The sequence below is a fragment of the Bos indicus genome, chromosome 10 (genome assembly GCF_029378745.1).
Source record: "Bos indicus isolate NIAB-ARS_2022 breed Sahiwal x Tharparkar chromosome 10, NIAB-ARS_B.indTharparkar_mat_pri_1.0, whole genome shotgun sequence".
Lineage (NCBI taxonomy): Eukaryota > Metazoa > Chordata > Mammalia > Artiodactyla > Bovidae > Bos > Bos indicus.
In genome coordinates, this window is record NC_091769.1 from 102,380,477 (window position 1) to 102,398,763 (window position 18,287).

General features: G+C 45.2%; 1 protein-coding gene and 1 long non-coding RNA gene across 4 annotated transcripts in view; one reads left to right on the plus strand and one right to left on the minus strand.

The window, feature by feature from the left end:
* RPS6KA5 (ribosomal protein S6 kinase A5) overlaps nt 1–7,466 on the minus strand; it is a 196,289-nt gene extending 188,823 nt beyond the window's left edge. Inside the window, exon 1 of one of the 3 annotated variants that reach the window (XM_019969394.2) lies at nt 7,237–7,463. In XM_019969394.2, the coding sequence (XP_019824953.2) occupies nt 7,237–7,312 (76 nt within the window). In that variant the 5' untranslated portion in view covers nt 7,313–7,463. Of the gene's footprint in view, nt 1–6,782; nt 6,969–7,236 lie in introns of those variants that run through there. The other 2 variants (XM_070798031.1, XM_070798032.1) reach the window with 2 other exon arrangements.
* A 215-nt stretch (nt 7,467–7,681) lies between these two features.
* Nucleotides 7,682–15,969, plus strand: LOC109565423 (uncharacterized). Its single transcript, XR_002181674.2, has 3 exons — nt 7,682–8,030; nt 9,189–9,256; nt 10,103–15,969. It is a non-coding gene; the product is annotated as an uncharacterized lncRNA (long non-coding RNA).
* The last annotated feature ends 2,318 nt before the right edge of the window (nt 15,970–18,287 follow it).

The window sequence follows — 18,287 nt, forward strand, 5'->3', positions numbered from 1 at the left end:
GTACTATCAATATCCTATTTATACTTTTGACCTTCCCAAAGTATCCCTATAAAGCTAAAGATAGAGCACAAGTTATGCCTACCCTTCTTAAGGTGAGGAAACTAAAAAAAAGGGGGGTTGGAAGTACTATAAAAAATATATGGATACACAAACACAATATACAGCTACACACGTATAATACAGAAAGAAGAGCCGCACTGTTCTCACAGATAACCAAGACTGTCAAATTTTTTAAAGTATCTTGTTGTAGATAATCATTATGTTCCTACAAAGCTAAGTATAAATTAAATCATTATAAATGGAGTCATATTTAAAGGGCATCAGAGAATTATTTTTCAATGGGATTCAATCATGGATCCTCTGGCAAAACAGAATTATCTTTTAAAGTAAATCACCACTCCTGACTTTTGTCTATACCAAGATTTCCATAGAAATTCCATAGAACACCTTCACTCGACCTCTCTTAGCCTTTCTTAGAAGGCTCTAAGTATGAATGACAGCAACCAAATAGATAAAATCTTTAATGGGTGGCAGAAATCAATCAAACACATTTTGGGGAAACCAGAGAGAGACATTGCGCTCTCTCTCTCTCACACACACACAGAGACAAATACCTCTTGTGAATATAGACCCAAAAATCCTCTACAAAACACTAGCAAACTGAATCCAGTGTGGTACATAAAAAGAATTATACACATTACTCAATGGGATTTATCCCAGGAATACAAGGTTGGCTTAACACCCCAAAATTAATATAATACACCTTGATAAAACAAAATAAAAACACATGATTATCTCCATAAATGCAAAAAAAAAAAAGATGCCTTTTCATGATTAAAAATACCTAAACACAGAACACTGTAAAGTAACTATACTCCAATAAAAATTTATTTAAAAAAATATTGTTTTAAAGCTACATTGGGAAAGAGGAAAAACACACCCAAACTAGGAAAAGAAGAGAATTTCCTCAATCTGACAAAAAGTATCTATGAAAATCCCACAGCTAACTTCATACTTAATGGTGAAAGACTAAAGCTAATATACTAGCTTAGCAACGTCACAGGATATAAGATTAATAAAAATAAGTTGTATCTCTATATGTTTTCAGTGAACAATCCAAAACTTAAACTAAGAAAATAATTTTTACAGTAGCATCAAAAAGAATAAAGTATGTGGGAATAAATTTAACAAAAGAAGTGTAAATATACACTCTGAAAGCTACAAAATGTTGTTAAAAAAAACAATGAAAGAAGATCTAAATGAATGGAAAAACATTTCATGTTCATGGATCACAAGATTTAATATGCTAAGGTGGCTGCTGCTGCTGCTGCTGCTGCTGCTGCTGCTGCTGCTAAGGTGTTTCAGTCGTGTCTGACTCTGTGCGACCCCATAGACAGCAGCCCACCAGGCTCCCCCGTCCCTGGGATTCTCCAGGCAAGAACACTGGAGTGGGTTGCCATTTCCTTCTCCAATGCGGGAAAGTGAAAAGTGAACGTGAAGTCGCTCAGTCGTGTCCGACTCTTAATGACCCCATGGACTGCAGCCCACCAGGCTCCTCCGTCCATGGGATTTTCCAGGCAAGAGTACTGGAGTGGGGTGCCATTGCCTTCTCCGGCTAAGGTGGCAATACTCCCAAAATTGATCTACAGATTCCAGGCAATCCCTACCAGAATTACTGTTGGCTTCTTTATGGAAATTGACAAGCTAATTCTAAAATTCATATGGAAACTCAAGGGACCCAAAATAGCCGAAATAATTCTGAAAAAGAACAAGGTTGGAAAACTGACCATTTCTGATTTCAAAACTTAGCAAACAGTTATAGTCATCAAGACAGGGTGGTGATGGCTTAAGAATAGACACAAAAAATCATCTGAACTGAATGGAGAGTCTAAAAAGAAATCCATAGATCGACAGTTGATTAATTTTTGACAAGGGTGCCGAGAAAATAAAATGGAAAAGAACAGCCTTTCAACAAATAGATCAAAAATCTAAATATAATAGCTAAAATCATAAAACCCTTTGTAACCTTAAATCTGTCGATGATTTTTTAGATACAACACCAAAAGCACAAGAAACAAAGTAAAAAAGTTGGATTTCACCAAAATTAAGAAACGGTGCTACCGCTAAGGTTATCACAAAAAGATCGTTTTCTCCCATAAACTGGGAGAAAATATTTCAAACTATACTAATAAGGGATCTATATCTACAAAACATAAAGAATTCGTTTCTCAATAATAAATTAACCAACTTAAAAATGGGCAAAGGATCTGGACAGACATCTCTCCAAACATATACAAAGCACTCATAAGCACATGAAATGGTGGCCAACATCATTAGTCATTAGGAAACACAAATCAAAACTACAGGGAGACACCACTCCATACTCACGGGAATGGCTCCAAGCAAAAAGGGGAACAAGTGCTGGCGAGGGTGTGGAGAAATCAGAACCTGTGTTCGTTGCTGGCGGGACTAGAGAGCAGTGCAGCCACGCTGAAAAACTCAACAGTTTAACATAGACTTACCCCGTGGTCCAGTAAGTTTACTCTTAATATCTACCCAAGAAAACTTTGTACACAAATGTACACAGCAGCATTATTCACAATGGCCAAAAGGTCGGAACAACCCAAATGTCGATCAAGTGATGAATGGACAACAAAACAGGTATATCCATACAATGGAATATTATCTGTCAATTTAAAAAATGAAGTGCTGACACACACTAGAAATTGATGGATCTTGAAAACATCATGTTTAGTGACAGAAACTAGTCATAAAAGATCACACACCAGGCGACCCTACTGGTCCAGTGGCTAAGATTCCGCCTGCCAGCGCAGAGGACACGGCTTGATCCCTGGTCCAGGAAGGTCCTGTTGCCATGAGGCCACAAGCCCACTTGCCACAACCCCTGAGCCTGTCCGTTAGAGCCTGGGAGCCGCAACCTCTGAGCCTGCATGCCCGCATGCCCTAGAACCAGAGCTCTGCAACAAGAGAAGGCACTGCAACCAGAAGCCCATGCTCTCCGCAACTAGAGGACAGACGGAGCAGCTACGAAGATCCAACACAGCCAAATATAAGCAAATACACATTAAAAAAAAAAAAGACCACATTTTATGAAGTTCCATAATATAAAATGTCCCTAGGCAAATACACAGACAAAAAGCAGAATTAGCAGATGCCCAGGACTGAGGAATGGGTGGTGAGAATGTGGAGTGACCGATAAAAATGGGTAAGAAGTTTCTTTTTAGAGTGATGGAAAGTTCTAAAATTAGATTGTGGTGATGGTTGTATAACTATAAATATACTTAAAATGATTGAATTGTACACTAAACACAAGTAGACTTTATAGTATGTAAACTGTATCTCAAAAAAAGCTGTTTAACAACGAAGACACTGCAGCTTCCACACCGCTCTCCCCTTCGATCACCTGTCCCAGGGGAGCCAGCTGTCACACGAGCAGGACACTCAGGCAGCTGCACGGAAAGGGCCACAGAGCGAGGACCTGAAGCGTCCTGCCGACAACACGCGAGTAAGCTGTCTTGAAAGGGCATCTCCTGCCCCAGACAAGTCTTCAGGTGAATGCAGTCCTGGCCAAAACCTTGACTACAACCTCATGAGAGACCCTGAGCCAACACCACCAGGCTAAGCAACTCCTGAATTCCTGAGCCGCAGGAACCATGGTGCTTTAAGTCACTAAGTTTGCGATCATTTACTGCACAGCAACAGATAACTAATACCCCTCTCCTGACTCTATCCTCAGCGTGAGGCGCTCTCTCCTAATGACGGACATCTAAGGAAATGTGTACCCACCAATCCGTCCTCTTGTAAGAGTCTGGTCTCACCCCTGTCCATAGGTTCCCCACAGTAGTTCTCATGCTAGCAGAACAGGACACCACTCTCTGGCCTTAGCTGAACAATCTGAAAGTAGGCAGCTGACCAAAGCCAGGCTACTAAAGTCCTTCCCCAAGATTTGCATACCTAAAGCTGATCCAGTACCCAGAGCTGTAAGACCTAAAAGTCAGGGTCTGTCAACAGCTGAGTTCTGTCCATGTGGGAAAACGAAGGAGGCCATCACAGAGACAAGCAAAGATTCAAGGTGGAGACAACAGAGACACCAGTCCCTGGTTCCAGCGATGTCTGATGCAACCCTGTCATTTCGGGGGAAGACCACACATGTCCAGTATATAATGTGGAACTCAGTACATAAGAGGTAATGAAATATGGAATAAGTCAGATAACCCAATATCCTTCCAATAATAATCCCTCTATTTTGCTGCTGTTGTTCGACAGTTAGATTTGATTCTTCGAAACCTAAAATCCCTAAACTTCACCTTTGCTATCTTTACACTCTGTGCACCCTTCTCTTATAGTCTGACAATATACCCTAACTACTGATTTACACTGCCTCCTCCCCAACCAGCAGAGGCCAAGATATTTTCTCTTTTGTGTCATTAGCACCATTTAGCCTAGAAAACAGAGTGTCAAGAAATGTGCGTTTAACTGATCTAATCAATCCCTTTCTCTTCATTTTTAGCTTTCATGGTCACTGGCATCCACTAATCAACCACCTAACGTCTACAAGATACTGGGACTACAATAAACTTAGATTTTGTCCTGGATTTTCATGCACTCAGTGAATTCACCCAACATTTGAGTACTTACTATATGCCAGGGGCTGAAAATGGATAAAGGACATGGCAGCACCTTACAGTCCAGCACAGACAAGTAAATTATTACAGCTCTGTGTGTTAAATGCTGTTGAAGAGATGCACACAGACTGCTAAGCGGTGGGGATCACAGGGGTTTACACTCGGCTTCAGAAGGCAAGACATATGCAGAAAGAGATGACAGCCGAGCAGCACAGCACAGGACAAGCCCTGAATGAGGACCTGGCGCTGGAGTAACCTGCAAGCTCCAAGAAAAGATGCTGTTACCGGGTGATCTTCAGACCTACACGAACCAACAGCTCCTGAGAGCTATTATGCGCCAAGCAAACTGCTTCGCACTTTTCCAACAGAGTCTCCTTCAGTTTTCATATTCTGTAGGTGAGAGAAGTGAGTCTAAAAGAGTGAAGTGACCTGCCCAAGTCTACACAGCTAGTAACTGGCAGAGCTCGGATTTAGACAAAGTCTAGAATCTGCCTGCAGTGCAGGAGTCACAGGAGACTTGAGTTTGATCCTTGGGTCAGGAAGATCCCCTGGAGGAGGAAATGGCAACCCACTCTCAGTATTCTTGCCTGGAAAATCCCATAGACAGAGGAGCCTGCTGGGCTACAGTCCATGGGGTCCCAAAGAGTCGGCACGACTGAGCACACAGTTTTTCCCATTCGATTCCACACCCAGGCACGCTATGCTACTCGGTCTACACCACTGGGACCCTGTCTGTGTCTTTCCACGTAACTTGTATTGCCTTTCTGTTCATCCTACAGCAGACAATACAGTGCTGAGCACAATCGAGGAATCACCGACTGCTGACCTGATATGACTATATGCGTGTCCACATCTTGGAAGCAAGGGACCACGTCAGATCAAGTTACTGCAGCGCCTTTTACAGCCGCGTATGCTGACAGGAGCCCAGCTGGCTGAAGATGACTGAATCTCTCAAGTTGTATTTTAAGTGTTTTTGACCACCATATCCGGTCAGTTGTTTCAATGTTCAGCAATAAATCAAACTGACTGTTCTGTTCCTTTGACAGTTAACAGTACTAATGAATTCAGTATAATTTCACCATCTATCAGAAAAATCTCTAAAAACGCAAACTTGAAGCTGATGATTCACATAGTTAGTAGAGAAGGGAAAATAAAGCAGTACTCATTGTTTTCTACAAAACTAGCATTGTTTGCAAAACCCAGAAACTGAGCAGTTGGTTGACCACTAATCAAGCAGGTTGCTCCTCGGTCATTCAGCAAAAAGCTGCTTACTGCACCATGGTCAGTGGCTGAGAACACATGACTTCAAGCAGCTTTTGCTGCACAGCACGAGTCTACATATATGAATCAGGGAATCGTTACGTAAGAAAAGAAAAAGAAATTCAAAATCTCCACACCAAAAAGCACCTGACGCTGAGCCTGGCACAAATCAGACATTAATACAAAAGAAATGCTTATGGAATAAAGTATTGAATAGCCCTTTGAAAACATCAGTTGTCTGTTAAGCTGAGAGAGGAAAATCAAACCAAACAAGCCCACACAAGTTACATTAGGAACTCCAAAAAATTATGGAGTAACTGGCTCAAGATACATAACAAACTCACATTGACCCCCCCAAAAAATTGTTTTAAGCCAATGTTAATGTTGAAATAAGTAAGCATGCATTTGACACCCCTCTTAAGTCACCACACTGGCGCTCAATGCCAACCAGCAATAACAAAAACTTAAAGAACAAGTGACAGATATAACTTTGCAATCTGTTCAAAATTATAACAAGGGGTGCTAGGCACACACCTGAAACCTACATAAGCTCTGTCCCTACACAATAAAAGAATATCCCAAGATGCCAAAGAAGCTGAATCAAAATTCTTAACACTCACAGAAATATTTAATAGTAAATAATGAACAACTCGTTAAAATGTATTATCTGTTCAGAAATGAAAAAGGATCTCTAACAGGGGACTGGACTCCACAAATACAAACCCAATCTGTACTGATTAGTCGGAAGAAGCGTTTCCCATAAGGAACATCCCAGACCCACAAGGAATAAAGTAACAAGTATAAAGCCTGAGTCGACTGGAGAGACCCCAAAATCAGCGCGTGAGCGCCGTAAGGGGGCTCATCAGCCGGGTTTACCTGGAGCTTTGAATTTACTGAGCCTCCTCAAAAGACCTTTGAAAGAGACTCAAGGCCAAGTACGGTACTTCACTATGATGGCTCGTAAAGCCCTCAGTGCCTGCAGCTCTGAGGCTGAATCCACACGGCCGTGGGGACAGCCGCCCCTTCCCCGCGCCCAGGACGCCGGCACCGCAGGAGCCTCCAGGGAGGCGAGCGCGGGGGAGCCGCGCTCCGAGCTAAGCGTCGCTCCCCCCACCGCGAGCAAGGCGCGCCTCCCAGACGCGTGAGGGGCAGGTGCGTCCCCGGGCAGGACGGGGCGCGAACACACCTGGGTCAGTCAGTGCCGCGCCCCTAGCCCGGCCCGCCGCTACTCCCGGGAAACTTCGGGCCAGCCGCCGGGGACCCCCGGGACCCCCGCCCCGCCCCGCGCACCCCAGCGCCGAGCCCGGCCGGCAGGGGGCGGGCCGCTCACCCGTCCGCAGCTCGTGCTTGACGACGCGGAGCTGCTCTCCGCCGGCGTCCCCGCCGCTGCCGCCCTTCTCCTCCATCTTCCCCTCGCCCGAGCCCGCGGGCTGCTCCGGGGCGCCCGGCCCCTCAGCTCCCGCCGCGGCCCCTGGAGCCGGGGCGCGGCCGCTCAGCTGCCCGGACGCCGGGGCGAGCCGCTTTCCCGCTCCCGCCGCCTCCCCTCGGCGGGCGCCGCTAGTACCGCGCAGCCACTCCGCCCCGCTCCCCGCCTCCCCCGGAGCCGCCCCGCCCACAGCCAGCAGGGTCGGCGGCCTTGCGAGCCGCCGTTGCCGATTGGGCGCGGGGCGCGCGCCGCCGCCAGCGCCGGGTCCCGTTGGGCAGCGCTTTCTGACGCGAGGCGAGTCGCCCCGCCCCGCGGCTCGAACTGTTGTTGCTCGGCGGGCGGCAGGCGAGGGAGGAGCGCGAGCAATCCGATTGGTGAGCCTGGCTTTTGCTCCGCCCACCTGCGCTGATGCGCACGCGCAGTCGGAGCCTTCCCGTCCCCGACAGTCCCAGGACGGCCACGCCCCTTATCCCCCAGCTCGGATCTGTTGTTAGTAAACAGTCTAGTAGTCTGGAGGCGCTCGGGGCCTGTGATTGGCTGTTGCCGAAAGAGGCGGGGAGGGCTGACTGGACGGTTTGGTCCGCCAATCACCATGGACAAAGGAGGAGCCTGGAAGCAAGCGCCTCTCACGCACGTGTTTGCAGGTGTTCGAACCTCAAGGCCCCAAGCCTTCCAAGGTGTGCGCCCGCTGGACTACGGTATGTCTCTAAAAGATGTTGCTCGTCCTAGTGAGTTCTAAACAAAGTAAAGTGGAGTTCGTGCTTGAGTACAGGTAGTTCTTAGACATTTCAAAAATTCACAATCCCAGCTCTCCTTGAGGACTTTTGCAGTGGATAAACATTTTCATTTTGTACTCGTTCAGATGGTAAAGAATCTGTCTGCAATGCAGGAGACCTGGGTTCATTCCCTGAGTCAGGAAGATCCGCCTGGAGAAGGGCATGGCAACCCACTCCAGTATTCATGCATGAGAATACCATGGACAGAGGAGTCTGGCGGGCCACAGCCGTGGGGTTGCACAGAGTCCCCAACACGACTGAGCGACTAACACTTTTTCTTTTCAGGAGCCAAAAGGCTACATAAATTAATAAAATAGAATACAAATCCTGCCTCTTAGCAGCTTTCAGTAGAACATGAGAAACAATCTGTGTGTATACACAGGAAACTTTAAAGCAGGATTTGAAATAAAACAGTTATACAACCCTAGAGAATTGCACAGATGCCAATAATTGTTCTCAGTAAAGGAGCTGAGGAAGGCTTTTAGGGCACTGAGGCACTTGAGATAACCGACTTAAAGCATGGATGAAATAGAAGCACCAGCTGCAGATATTTCATACAGAGATAGTAACTGTGAGCTAGGCTTGGAAGTAGAGAAGACAGGGGTGGGTTATGACTGCTAATGCTGGGTGGAGATATGATGTTAGGAACATAGTTGAAAAGATAAGCCTTGGCAAGATAGTGGAGAATCTTGACTACAATACTAGGCAGTACAGATTTTGTTTAGGACAGGATGAGGAGCCTCAAGGAGTATCTGTGATGTCAGAGCTCTTCTCTTGGACGTTAGCTTTGGTCGTAGTGAGAAGATAGCCTGAGGGAGGAGGAGAAATGTGGCACAGCAAGAATACTGTCGCAAGGTTCGAGCTTACCAGGATTTGTGGCTGTGGGCATGAGAATGGGAAAAGGAGGGAATTAAAGATGGACACTTAGATAGCATTCGCATAAAAGTGGATTTTTAAACCAAGCAGGAATTAGATTAGGAGGTCAGCAAACTTTTTCTATAAAGAGCCAAATAGTAAATAGTTATTTTAGGCTTTGCTGGCCACAGTCTCTTTCACAGCCGTTCATCTCTGCTCTTTCAGTGTGAAAGCAGCCACAGACAAGCACACTAATGGATGTGACTGTGTTCCAATGAAACTTTATGGACACTGTAAGTAAATCTACATAATTTTCACATGATTATATATTCTTTTAATTCTTTTCAAACATCCAAAAATATAAAAACAATTCTTGGCTCTTGGGCCATTAAAAACAAAACAAGTAGGAAATCAGATTTGCCTGCAGGCCATAGTTTGCAGACTCCTGGCTTAAAGTCCCATCGAAAAGAAGCCAAGATGCCTCGGGAGCTCGTTCGGGTGGTTGCCTCAGTTCCTGGGCTTACCTGCATGGAACATTCCTCCCGCTAAACCAGGACTGTCTACTTACTTGTCTTTCTCTTCCACAAGTAGTATGCTCTTTGGAGCAAGGAAATGACTGTGTGCAATTGTTCATTTGTTCACTCAGCAACTTTTATGCCAGTTATGAACCAAGTTTTGTGATAGATGCTAGAGACACAGGGGAGCCAAACAGATGTAGTCTTTGCTCTTATAGAGCAATAGTCTCAAAATGGAAATGAGCATTAAATAATCACATAAAGGACTGTAAACTTTCCAATTCAATCATGCTATAAAGGAAAATTATAGCATGCTACAATAGAGGACATTGGGGGGACCTATTTAGGTTAGAGGAGCTTGGAGGCCTGTATAAGGAAGTATCTTTTAAACTGATTCTTTAAAGATGAGTAGATTTTAACCAGGATGTGGCAGAGACTGGCCTGATGCTCACCAATCTCGTTTCCTCTTCCTAGACACACAGGAAAAGTGTGTTTTTTCCCCTTTGCAGTTAGGCTAGGGTCATGTGACTATGATCTTGCCAGTGGGGTGTGGGCAGATATGATGTGTGCCATTCCAGGCCTGGCCCCATCCAGAGTCGTTCATGCTCTGTTCTCTTTACACAGCAACTGAACTGTGGGCATTCCACAATTTAGACCAGCCCCGAACCCCTGAGTCTCCACGTGAAGAAGAGCCATCCTGACCTCCATCAGACTGAGATGTGAGCAATAAGGAAATCTTTTTAGGCATCACCTATTGAGATGATGGGGTTGTTTGCTACCAAAGCAGAAGCCAACCTACCCTGACAATTTCAGAAGGGAATCGCTGCAGGGAAAAAACTCTAAGGAAGATGCAGATGCAAAGTTCTGAGACTGACAAAGAGCCAGTTGTATTCTAGAGCTTGAGAGAAGCAAATGGGGCTGGCTTAACATGGTAAGCAAGAGATGAGGTGAAGGAGGCAGAAAGAGACTTGATGGTAAAGTTTGTGGCAAGCCTATTGATAATTTGGGAGTTTTTCCTATGTGAAGCCAAAAGGGGAAATGATGGAGTTGAGGAAGTATTTCCACAAGGTACTGTGCGGTTAGTATTTGGAGAGTGGGCTGGAGGGAGCAGGAGGGATACAGGGAGACCAGTTAGGAAGTTATCACAGTAGTCGGGGTGAAAGATGATAGCAGGTGCTATGGATACGGAAAAGAAAGGGAAGGCGTCCAGGTACATGTCTTAGACTTCATGGAGGGTTGATTTCATTGACGAGGATAGAAGGGATGTCTGAAATGACATCAAAGTTTCTAGCAGGTGCAACTGCGTGGATGGGAGAGAAAGGTGGCACTGTGTAAGGGGCGGGGGTGAACTAAAGGAAGGGCACATTGCACACAAAATACTGAGTTTAATTTTGAAAGCAACCATACTGCAAATAAAAATTAGTTAAGATCAGTCCTGGGTGTTCATTAGAAGGACTGATGCTAAAGCTGAAACTCCAATACTTTGGCCACCTCATGCGAAGAGTTGACTCATTGGAAAAGACTCTGATGCTGGGAGGGATTGAAGGCAGGAGGAGAAGGGGATGACAGAGGATGAGATGGCTGGATGGCATCACCGACTCGATGAATGTGAGTTTGGGTGAACTCCGGGAGTTGGTGATGGACAGGGAGGCCCTGGCGTGCTGTGATTCATGGGGTTGCAAGGAGTCAGACATGACTGAGCAACTGAACTGAACTGAACTGAATGAAAAATAAGGAAATTCTGACACATGCTACAACATGTATGAACCCTGAAGATATTACGCTAAGTGAAATAAGCCAGTCACAAAAGAACAAATGCTGCATGATTCTACTTATCTGAGGTACTGAGACAGAAAGTAGACTAGTGGTTACCAGGCTGGGGTGAGAGGAGTAGGAAGTTACTGTTGAGTGGGTACAGAGCTTCAGTTTTGTAAGATGAAAAGAGTTCTGGAGATGGATGGTGGGGATGGTTACACGACAACGTGAATGTACTTAGTGCAACTGAACTATACGCCTAAAATAGTTAGAATGGTAAATTTTATGTTATGTGTATTTTACCACAATTTTAAAAATAAAGAATTCTAATAAAAAGAGTTTGAGACACTCAATGCCTGTAGTACATAGCTATGTGTCTGTATGAGTCTGGATCTCTGCAGAGAGGTCTAGGGTAGAGGTAGAAATTTAGGAATCACTGACCTGTAGATGGTATTTGAGGCCAGAGGCATCAATAAGATTAAGCGGGGAGAGAATGTGAAGGAAAGAGAAGAGGAGCCCAGGACTGAAGTCTAGGAATTTCAACAACGACATTGAAAAGCTGAGTCGAAAGTGAGAAGGAAAACCCGGAAAGTTTTCTATCTTGGAAGCCAAGGTGTTTCAAGAAGGAGGGAGTGGTCAGGTGGGTTCCATGCCCTGAGTGGTCACATAGATGAAAGATTTCATAAATTTGCCAGCTTGAGGGCCACTGGTGACAATTTCCTACGCAGTTTTGGTAAAGCAGGTGGGAGGTGAAGGACCGGAAACTGCGCACGAAGAACATGTTTCTCAAGGAATCTGCTTCTGAAGGGAAATAAAGAAGGGAGGCCCTAGCTGGAGGGGTCCAGGGAGCTTATTTGTGTTTTTTTAACTTTTTAGTTTCAGATAATTTTTACATTTGCAAATCACTTGTCGGGAAGATCCGCTGGAGAAGGGATAGGCTACCCGCTCCGGTTATTCTCGGGGGCCTGCAGTGCAGGAGACCTGGGTTCAATCCCTGGGGTGGAAGATCCCCTGGAGAAAGGAACAGCACTCCAGTATTCTGGCCTGGAGAATTCCATGGACTGTATAGTCCATGGGGTCACAAAGAGTTGGACACTACTGAGCGACTTTCACTTTCACTTCTTTGCAAAAAAATATATATTACAAAGTTTCCACATACCCTCCATCTAGCTTTTCCTGAGGTTGATATGTTACATAGTATAATTTAGTCGTCAAAACTGAGAATTAACGTTGGTACAATATTGTTACACTATAGACTCTACAGATTTCATTTTTTTCATAAAAATGGTTTCCATATTTTTTAATGATTGAAAAAGAACTAGAATAAGAAGGGACTGCCATGACATAGGAAGATTATGTGAGATTTAAATTTCAATGTGCCAGAATCCAATCCATTTTCCTACACTGCATTTAGTGGTCCTGGGCTCTTTAGTCTTCTCCAACCTGTTCAGTTCAGTTCAGTCGCTCAGTCATGTCCAACTCTTTGCGACCCCATGGACTACAGCATGCCAAGCCTCCCTGTCCATCACCAACTCCCGGAGTTTACTCAAGCTTATGTCCATTGAGTCGGTGATGCCAACTAACCGTCTAATCCTCTGCCATGCCCTTCTCCCACCTTCAGTCTTTCCCAGCATCAGGGTCTTTTCCAGTGAGTCAGTTCTTCGCATCAAGTGGCCAAAGTATTGGAGTTTCAGCTTCAGTTTCGGTCCTTCCAATGAATATTCGGGATTGATTTCCTTTAGGATAGACTGGTTGGATCTCCTTGCTGTCCAAGTGACTCTTTAGTCTTTTCTTGCCTTTCATGACCTTGACTGTTTTGAAAACTACTGGTTACGTATTTTTGCAGTATGTCCTTCCATTTGGATTTGTCTGATGTTTTGTTTATAGTTGAATTGAGGTTGCGCATTTTTGGCAAGAGTCCCACCGAGGTGGACATGCTGTGTCAATTCATCATATCAGGGGTACCCAGGGATTGAACTTGAGTTTCCTGCATTGCTGACAGATTCTTTACCATCTGAGCCACCAAGGAAGCCCAATCAGGGGTACAAGAACTTTATATTCTTATTACTTGTGACGTCACCCTTGAACACTTGGTTAAGGGTGGTGTTTGCCAGATTTCTCTGAAGTTATTCTTTTCCCATTGTAATTAATAAATACTGGGAGGGCAAGTGAGATTCTTTTAGACTATGCAAATATCCAGTTTCTCTTTAAACTTCTGCCCACTGATTTTAGCATCTTTTGTAGGCATTGCTTACAGCAAATGACTATGATATTCTATTGGTAATTTTCTATTCAGTTGTATTTTAAGATGAAAAGTACTGGAACATGTTTGGATGGTGGTGGGATGGTCATGGAGGAGAGGTTGGAGAACCAATAAAGAAAAGCTCTCCAAGAGTGGACGGGGTTTGGAGCCTGAGCTCTCTGTGAGGTTCGCCTTTGATGGGAGGAGGTGTCGCATCCTTCACTGTGGCAGGCAGAGGGAAGCGGGGCTAGAGGCAGGCCTGGACCAGCTTGTGGACGTGAGGACATCTCAGTCCTCTCATCTCAGCGTCCCTGGCATCTCACATTCGCTGAAACCCAGCAGAGGCTTTCAGTGAATGTTTGTTAAGTGAATGAGAGAGAAAGCAGGAAGCATGCCTCTAAAGAGTAGGCACACTGTGGCCGATTCATGCTGACGTTTGGCAGAAAACAGCAAAATTCCATAAAGCAGTTATCTTTCAATTTAAAATAAATAAATTTTTAAAAATAAAGAGTAGGTATAAAAAGGCTCACTAATTGTGGATATAATCTCAGTAAAGCAGGAATAGGCTCTGTGAGCTGATCCCACCTGTAAATAGCTAAAAACTATACAAATGTGCACACACGTAGCAGAAATTTCAGACAGACAATTCAGACGGTCCAGCCCTGTGCTGAGGGGTAGGGGAGACGGGATGAGATGGATTTGGATTTAAGGATAGTGGAAACAGTTTGGAACAGTCTCTGTAGAAAACAGATACTGTGGGACAGCTTGGGTGATCGCTGACTAGCCCAGGCAGCTCAGGCAGGGTTTGGAGATAGGCAGCTGGCGACAACCTGGTTGAGATGAGTGGCCCTGGGGCCCAAGCTGGTTGAGAGGGCAGTGCAGCCAGCCCTGAACTGCTCACCTGGGACCCCAGAGTCTAAATCAGAGCCGGAGCTGATGGAGACGAGTGAGACAGCACTTCCCAGTCTTGGCTGCACATTGGAATCAGCTGGGATACTTAAAAAATACATATGTATTTCCATCCCTGAAAAGTGTGAATTAGTTGGTCTGAAGCAGAGCCTGGACTTTACTATTATTTTTTTTATAAGCTCCCGAATGATTATAATGTAGAACCAATTTTGCAATGTGCAACTCTAACCTGCAACCATTAGAGTAGAGGATGGTAAGTAAGAATGAGTTAAAGTTTGGAAACAATGGCAACTTTTCAGAGGTAGCGATGATGCTAGATAGAGTAGGAAGGAAAATTAAAAGTCAGTGGTTGAAAATGCCAAATAAAGTGAGGCAGCGACGTGAGAGGCTTCACCAGCGACTCAGTGGTAAGGAATCCACCTGCCAGTGCAGGAGACACAGGAGACTCGAATTCAATCCCTGGGTCTGGAAGATGCCCCGGAGGAGGAAATGGCGACCCACTCCAGTATTCTCGCCTGGCAAATCCCATAGACAGAGGAGCCTGGAGGGCTACAGTCCATAGGGTCGCAGAGTCAGACACAACTGAGCGACCAAGCACACAGGTATAGTGAGCGGATGGTTGGAGTCCGAGGAGGAAGCGTGTTGAGGAGGAGTGAGAGGGTGGACAGGGCTCTGGATGTAGCTCTCCCTCCTGCCCTGAGAGAGGACAAGTAGGGAAAGCAGATCTGTGCACGACAGGGCTGGGAAGGACAGGGCATCCAGGAGAAAGTCAGGTTTCTGCCAAGGCTGGGAAGAGTGACAGAGGAATAAGCTTGAAAATAGGATTGCTCCCCCTAGGAATGGCCTTCCACCAGGCTTACTGGTACTCGGTGCTGGCACGGGGCTCCCCGCTCAGCCTGTCGTCTTGTGGGCCTGCGTCCATGGCATCCTGCCGTGCGGGCCTCTTGCCCTTAGACGGGGCTCTGGGGAGGGCTGAAGCACAGCAGCGGCGGAGAGCCTGCCTTGTGTAAGCCCTCAAGACCCAGCGAGCCCGTTTTCACGCAGTGTGAGCTGCAAGCTCGTCATCTTTGACTTTGTAAGAACTGGGAACTCCAGTCTCACCACCTCACACCCTTTACGACCCCACGGGCTGTACCCCGCCAGGCTCCTCTGTCCGTGGACGCTTCCAGGCAAGAACACTAGGGTGGGTTGCAATTTCCTTCTCCAGGGGATCTTCCCAACCCAGGGATCAAACCCACGTCTCTTGGACCTCCTGCACGGGCAGGTGGATTCTTAACCACTGCACCATCTGGGAAGAACCTCTTTACAAAAACAAAAAATGACGTTGTCATCATCTTGATTCCGTTTTTGGCTCTGTCAGAACCTCCCTGTGTGACATAGACTCAGGACACTTAAGGGGCTCTCTGTAGGCGCAGAGGCCGACAGAGTCAGGCAGTGTGACGTTCATACTCTCAGAAGTCAGCCATCCACCACGGGATGGGTATGTTGCCACTGTTGTCAGCAAGGAGGTTGGGAAGCCACACACACCTGGAGGTCACAGCTAGGAAGGAAATCCTGTGATGGGGGAAGAGCATTTAGACAGTTTCTCGTTCTACTTCCAGGTGTCCCATATTGAACCCTCCAAATGAGGCCACTACGGAGCCCTTGACTTAATCTGAGGATCGGGTCTGAGATCCAACTGTGTGGACCTGTGCCAACCCGTGCACAGCTGGGAGAGGCCGTAGAGGCATGCACATCACAAACAGATCCAGTTAAAGTTAGCCAAGACATTTTACTCCCTTCTTGCTCACACACACACCCCCAAATCCGGAAGCAATGAACAGCAAAGCAACGCAAAAACACAGAAAAAGCCCCACTTTTAATGAAACAAGGAAACTCTCAAAACCTCAAGCCACAAACCATGAAGTGTGCCTGCCAAACACTGTAAAATTCTGCACTGAAATTGGTGAAATGTGGAGAGCCAACGTACACTGCCTCCAGCCTTGAGCCGGAAACACCTTTTCTTAGATGTTGGTGTCATGCTCCCAAGGGACCAAATCATCGATCCTTGAATTGGAGTGGGATTTCCCAAAGGCAGGGGGGATCTTCTGTTACTGGGGGAACAGGAGGTAAGTCTAGGTGATACATGGAGAGTCACTGAATTATATCAAATAGTGCAATGAAAAGGTGATCCATTTGGAGCTAGGTTTCACTTGTGATTACATCAAGAAGACAGTCTTGGTTTGGTGCCAAAGGCCTTTAACTTATTTCTCATTTATACTAATCTCTCTTTCTAACTAGAAAATACAGACCTCAGACAAGTGTGTCTAGCTAGAACTTACTGTCTTCTGTGTTTTCATTGCCTTATAATAGTTACTTCCTATTTACAGCCAGTGATACTGGCTTTTCATTTATGATAATGATATGCTTCCATTTTAAATAAGTAAGAATTGGGAATTGGTTCAAAAAAGAATGTTTATTGTAACAGAGGTGATATGCAGATGAGGCAAAAATTGAGAAGTGGTACCCAAATGACTGAAATTTAGATTTGAGTAACAAGATCCACCTGACAGAGGAGCCTGGTAGGCTATAGTCCATGGGATCACAAAGAGTTGGACACTACTGAGCGACTTCACTTTCTTTCTTTTCTTGCAACAAGACCCAGGGGCCCCAGAATAAACAGGTAGTGTTCTTACAGAAACAGAAACAGGATGAGAGCATAGAAGGTTGACATTAAGGAGAAACCAGGGTGATATTTACTTATTTCTATTATATATGACCTGGCCTCCAAGCCAAAGCAATCTCCTGGAGGCCAGAGGTGAAGGCAATGAGGAGGGAATTGCTAGATCATTTGCTGAGAGTCTAGATGAAGAGGGCCCTGCTGAGGGTCTCAGGAACCTCTACAGCACCCAAACCTGAAGACCCAAGAGACATTCTTTATGGATAGGAAATGAACAGACTTGGAATCACACCAAAGTAAAGCTACCAAATGTCTCTATGGCCTTCTTCTACCTCTTCCCATGCTATTGAGAAGTGTTGGTCACTCGGTCATGTCCAACTCCTTGTGACCCCATGGACTGTAGCCCACCAGGCTACTCTGTCCATAGAATTTCCCAGGCAAGAGTACTGGAATGGGTAACCATTTCCTTCTCCGGGGATCTTCCCAACACAGGGATCGAAGCTGCATTTCCCACGTTGCAGGCATATTCGGTACCATCCCATGCTATCTTTAACCAGTACTTCTTCATCTCATTGGAGAAATTACAGAATTTTTTAGAAGTCCCAAAGAGGAGGTTCTGAGGTACAAATAAGGAATTATATAGCAACAAGAGGATAAAACCAAGTGGCAGAACTCAAGAAAGCAAAGAGTGGAAAGCCACTTTAGAATCAACCAAAAATAAAATGAACAAGTAAAAGCACAGTAGAACAATATGAAAAAGGACAGAGAAGTGTTTTACATTATTCAGAAACATGATAGTTACAGAAAATAAACAGTGGAGACCCAATCTATGAATAATTGGCATGCCTGGAGAAGCACTCAGAATAAATGGAGCAATAGAAGAAATTTAACTGGAAGGAAGGACTGAGTCAGCACGTAGACAGCTCATACTGTGCTACCGAGTGATCAGCGGCTGCACATGTCAGGTTAAAAAATCAAAAGCAACACCTGTTAAATGACAACAAAGCAAGTCTACAAAAGTCAAGAGAGTAAGGATGTGACTCATGAATTTCATATTCTGCCAAGTCCTCGTTTAAGTATAAAGCCTATTGGCAGTCATTCTTGCACATTAAAGACTCAGGCATTGCACATTCTTGAAAGTTCTTTATACTTAAACCCAGTTAACCGAAAAATGAATCAAAACAAATCGATAACTGAGGATAGAGAAAAAACTGCTGAAGATGAGTTTTGAATGGTTTTAAATG